Source organism: Clytia hemisphaerica, unplaced genomic scaffold (assembly GCF_902728285.1).
Source record: "Clytia hemisphaerica strain Z4C2 unplaced genomic scaffold, Clytia hemisphaerica genome assembly, whole genome shotgun sequence".
In the NCBI taxonomy this organism is placed as follows: Eukaryota; Metazoa; Cnidaria; class Hydrozoa; order Leptothecata; family Clytiidae; genus Clytia; species Clytia hemisphaerica.
Window position 1 is genome coordinate 483244 of NW_027103910.1, and position 5870 is coordinate 489113.

At 32.5% G+C, this 5870-nt stretch overlaps 1 protein-coding gene across 1 annotated transcript in view; it reads right to left on the reverse strand.

The window, feature by feature from the left end:
• LOC136809187 (protein FAM219A-like) overlaps nucleotides 1-4192 on the reverse strand; it is a gene marked incomplete in the record, with an annotated part of 6752 nt that extends 2560 nt beyond the window's left edge. Inside the window, 6 exon segments of the mRNA XM_067065708.1 lie at nucleotides 655-704; nucleotides 1001-1103; nucleotides 2773-2835; nucleotides 3305-3356; nucleotides 3650-3716; nucleotides 3987-4192. Coding sequence (XP_066921809.1) covers nucleotides 655-704; nucleotides 1001-1103; nucleotides 2773-2835; nucleotides 3305-3356; nucleotides 3650-3716; nucleotides 3987-4076 — 425 coding nt within the window.
• Nucleotides 4193-5870: the final 1678 nt, after the last annotated feature.

Here is a 5870-nt window from a genome sequence, read left to right on the forward strand (position 1 = left end):
TTTTTTCTCTTATCAATTAGCGGGGGGACGTCTATTCAAGAGACAAGAGGTAGTCAGATTTCTAACTCAAGAAATTCAAGTTATAAGTCAAAGACTTTTAGCAAGAAAATAGAAAATTATTAAGTAGAAATTTCAAATTGAGATATCCCAACTTTGTAACAGGTTATAAGATTTAGAGGTTTCTCATACACCTTTTTTTTATAAGAACAAACTATGTAAGAACAGAAGTCTTCGATGGCAAAAATGTTAAGAGTAAGTTAAGAACATTTTAAGGCTTTGCGGACTCGAAAACAGCCAATTTCTTAGGCAAATAGACAAAAATACATAAAAAATGGGGAAAGGAAGAACATGTTAAGAACATTTTAAGGCTTCAAGAATTTTGAATGTTCATATAAAAAACGTGTATCAGGTATCTACAGAAAGAAAATCTCAAACTAACTACTCATCCCTTTCCGTCATACCTGATAGTGTACGAAAGTAGAGACTTTATTATAAATTTTATTTAGTGTCCGAAAGTAGAGACTTTATTATAAATTTTATTTAGTGTCCGAAAGTAGAGACTTTATTATAAATTTTATTTAGTGTCCGAAAGTAGAGACTTTATTATAAATTTTATTTAGTTGAAGCTTGAATATAAATCATCATGATACCAACCTAAAGCCATCTCTTAGAAGGTGTTCCTTGCAATCGTCAGATGTTGAAAACTAAAAAAAGGAAACAGACTTTGTTTACATGGTTTTCTTTGCTTACATCCAGCTCAACTGAAAAGGTTCAATTTAAATTTGGCTGATAAATCTCAAGTGTTGTACAAAGTAAAGAGTAGAGCAATCTAAGAAAGACTTTGTTAAATACTAAAGATTTACAAAGTTGGTCATTCATAGTTTCATTATATCAAATTCACGTAAAATAGAATATAGAATAACCTGTCATCATCATTGCTCGACCACAGTCGAGACTATTTACCCTGTATCTACAGACCCTATTAGTATTTTGTATATACCCTGTATTTAGTAGCAGCAGATCTGGGTTGTTTGAAGAGAACGACTTCATCGTCCGTTTCTGCTTCTGTCTTCAAACTGATGTAATCGAATTCATCTTCATCGCTGAAAAGTTTTCAAAAATTAATTATTATTTCATCTTCGTCGCTGAAAAGTTTTCAAAAATCAATTATTATTTCATCTTCGTCGCTGAAAAGTTTTCAAAAATCAATTATTATTTCATCTTCATCACTGAAAAGTTTTCAAAAATCAATTATTATTTCATCTTCATCGCTGAAAAGTTTTCAAAAATCAATTATTATTTCATCTTCGTCGCTGAAAAGTTTTATAAAAAATCAATTATTATTTCATCTTCATCACTGAAAAGTTTTCAAAAATCAATTATTATTTCATCTTCGTCGCTGAAAAGTTTTCAAAAATCAATTATTATTTCATTTTCATCACTGAAAAGTTTTCAAAAATCAATCATTATTTCATCTTCATCACTGAAAAGTTTTCAAAAATCAATCATTATTTCATCTTCATCGCTGAAAAGTTTTCAAAAATCAATTATTATTTCATCTTCGTCGCTGAAAAGTTTTCAAAAATCAATTATTATTTCATCTTCATCACTGAAAAGTTTTCAAAATCAATTATTATTTCATCTTCATCGCTGAAAGTTTTCAAAATCAATTAATTATTCATTTCGTCCCGCTGAAAAGTTTTCAAAAATCAATTATTATTTCATCTTCATCGCTGAAAAGTTTTCAAAAATCAATCATTATTTCATCTTCATCGCTGAAAAGTTTTCAAAAATCAATCATTATTTCATCTTCATCACTGAAAAGTTTTCAAAAATCAATTATTATTTTTTAGCAGTATGTGTTTGAAACGTGAAAGCCAAATACGCTCATAGGACTGGACCTAGGATTAGTACGTAGTACGTTTGCTACCGCAGTCGAGGGCGACCCGAAGGCTCCCTTTTCCTATAGGTGTCTACCCAAAGGTAGGGGAGGGCGCCACTCCTTTCCCTGGATTTCTCCACTTACACTTGATCCGTCTCTTTAGTTGCTGAGCATCAAGCAGAGAGGCATCAAGTACTATTTTGGGAATCTTTGGTATGACCCAGCTGGGGATCGAACCCACAACCTTGCGCACCGTAGCTGGATGCTCTACCTTTATGCTACGGTTACTGGACCTAGGATTACTGCAAGTCATGCAGGCTTGCTTGCATCTCGATCCCAAATAAAGAAAATAAGAAATCGAGGGTGGCAAACATTTTCTTAATTGGGGCGAAGGAAGACATTCCGAATTTATAAATATTTATAAATTAAAATAAAATGTAGTTAACTTTTTTTGTAATTTTCGAATTTTGATTTACCCTACCATTCCTCAAAATTAGTTATATCCAAAATTCAAAAGTTACGTTACACGCCAAAATAAATTCTCGCCAATTTTTTTTTACAATTTTTTCTACTTCCCAAAAATCAGTTTCCTTAAGGAAGGTTAATATCCAATCCCTGTAAACAGTGTTAAAGCAAAGTTTTTCATATCAAATGGAAAATAGACTGAACTTGACAAACGACAAATTTGCACAGATTTTCAATATTTTATTACTAGATTTTTCTAAACTCCAAATGCAGAAAAGTCTCTATTTATATTTTGGGAGAAATCTGTCTTAGATTGAAACTGTGAACACTGTGTAAAAGCTAAAGGTGAACTAATTTTGTATCCTATAGAAGGTTCTAACTTTTCTTTGGAGAACGAAAAATTAAGAATATATTTAAAGATAAACCTGTTTTCTATTGAAACTAAAGGAGTTTGCTCTTCAGTTGAGAGGTTCTTCTTCCCAGTGTACCTGAAATACAGAAACAATCATTTCTGTTCTCAACGTTCAAGCTATGTACAGTGTGTTCCGAAAAAATCAGACAAATTTTTATATAATTAAAGTAAAACTCATATCTTAATTCGGCTTAGAACGATTTAAATGAGATTAAAATTCTCTTTTCAGTCGATAGAATTTCAATTCACAAGATAATTGAATAGGTCTATGAGATCGAAATATTAAGTATACAAGTCCCCATAAATCATGAGGATCTTACTTTATACAAAAATTTGTTCCCTTTTTTGGGACACACTGAAGGGCATCAAGACTTACAAGGTAAGTCATGAGCCATTCTCTTGTGTTTTTAGCATCAAATTAAGATTTGAATTCAGAATTTTCATACTCTATTTCTTATACTTTTATCAACGCTCTTCTCAAAATGTTTGCTTCAATATTGAGAAAAATCAATGTAGAAAGATGAGAGAAAATCAAATTTACTTACAGATCTTTGGAAGAGTATGCTTTGGTTTGCCTTGACTTCTGAAGTTGCTTTGCTGAATAAATGTGAGAAAAGTAATTTAAAATCAACATCTTAAACGATAAATTTAACCCATTAGTTCTTCATTCACAATCTCAAATTAAGTGTCTGAGAAAACTAATCTTTCTTTACTTTGCTATATCTTAAAATTTAGAGATTGGCCCTTTCCTCTTCTAGATAGGATCTTTTTCCACTACAAGGAAGGGCCAAGGTTACAATTTTAAGTTAGAAAAAACATACTAGTCTCAGAGGCGGAAATCCATCTGAATTGGAAGAAGTTCGAACACTGATTGAAAGAAAACTGCTTACCAAGTTTTTGTTGGAGCTGTGAAGGATTATGTAGTTTCTTGATCAGGGGAGAATTTTTACCATCATCCTTTGAAAGAGATAAAATTTCTTTTTAGCATAAACACAACCACACCTTAAATTTTTAAACATTTTCTTTCTAATATAATTGTATATGATAAAGTAAGAGTTAATGTATTTTCATCTAAACGACACTCTGCTTATAAGAATTTTTTTTTAATTGCGAACTGTTGTGAATTACCTTTTCAGATTTTTTTACAGAATTTGCAAGAATTACAGAAATGTCTTTAATGGGCTGAAAATTTGGGAGAAAAAATGAATTAACAGATGAAGAACTTACCACTCCATTGCTTTCATGTGTAGCAATTTTTGCCACAGAGCTGTTTTTGGAGGTTGTCGCAGCCGTTGTTAATAATGATGTGACACTCATCAATAGAAGTTTAAATACACACAACAATAACGCATCAAAACTAGAAGAACTTGATTTTATGTCATTGTAAACTATGTTAGATATTGTTATATCTTATTGATTTTTCATTTGTTTTCTAAAACAAAGAAATGAAATAAGGTTAAGCTCACTAAAAACTGTGGGACCAGATAAGAAACTTGTGGTCAAATACAAAAGTACCGGTTGACCCACAAAAAAGTATAAGAGTTTGGAGGTTAACTGTGTCTGAAAAAAATTGAATTTTAACTAAATTCTCTTTTCATGGTAGAGAGGAAAGGCAAACTTAAATTTTGATGTATCATTTTTTAATTTTGGAAAAGTAGTTATTGAGATATGGAGGTATAACGTCAAAAGTCATTATAAAAAACAGTCAAAAACGTCAAAAATGTCAAAAAAGACTTTTTTGCAAAAGTTCTAGGAATGAAAATAAAGGTATAAATGATAATTAAATACTATCCACTGATGATCTTTGAAGTTTTTTACCCTTGCAGAGCTCGCGGGCATTCTGCGAGCGTTATGGGCTCAATCCTGCCTTGGACTGCTCTAAAATGGTAGACTTAGCTGTGAAAGATAATTTCAATGGAAGTTGTTGGAATGTTTACAAGGCTCAGAAAATCATTTGTTTTATTGTCAATGATGACAGTGCCGTTATAAATTTTGTTAGATCTGACACATCGTCAACTGTTCTAACTTGGAACTGTCTGACAAACATGGGACCGCAATTCGGGCCACCATTTCCATAGGTTCAGCCCCCCCTTATTTTTGGGGGGGGGCTAAGAAATATTTTGGCCTTTAAAGAGCCTGGGGGCTAAAATTACCAAAATATTTGGGGGGACCTAGATTGTTGGGGGGAGCCTAGATGATCTGACTGAGACTCTGGGGGCTGTTCAGCTAAATTCAAAAGATATCTTATCTTACTATTAAATCAAATATAAAAAGCAAAAGACTTGTACACATAAATATTAAAACAAGTAAAATTTAGTTTTCATTTATCAGTACTCGCATATATTTTTTATTGACTTCTCTCTACGGGGGCGGGAGAACAATGTTTTTGTTTTTGTTTATCTTGGGACCTGAAGTGTTAGGGGACCTAGCACAAAGCAATTTTTTGGGGGGAGCTAAATTGTTGGGGGGACCTTACTTTGTTGGGGGGAGCTAGAAACCTGGCTGAAGCTATGATTTCACTGAATCTCCAAAGTCATTTGATTTGAGTTAATGAATGGCTTATTAAAAAATACAAGATTTCTCTTTTGCACTGAGTTACCATGACATTTTATGATTGATAAACTTGGTGGAGTTATCAAAACAAATTTTTTGTCAAAGAGATTTAACAGTACTGTAAGTGAATAGAATAGAATATATCAACAGCCCTATGTTTCAAACAATCGTCCCAAGTTATAGAGCAGTTGACGGTAGTATTGATGTTTGTAAGTGTACTTTATAGTTTGGATTCCCATAGACCTTTTTTCAAAGAGGCCACCCTGTTGAATAAACGACCCACGGCATGGCCCGAACATGTTCGGGCCTGTTTGGACCATGCTCGGGCCACAAAATAGTATTATTGAATCGGCCCGAACATTTTGTTCGAACCATGTTCGGGCCATGTATAGTAGAATTTAGTTTTATTTACCTTTCCTGGTTTATCATCATCCATTGTTAAATATTTTCATTAGACAAATTCAAAGTTCCAAATACCAGTTAGATTCACAAAGTTGTATAACAGTACAAAAAACGATACAGAAAAATTCTGCTTCGAATAGGAGAAGACCACGAGAA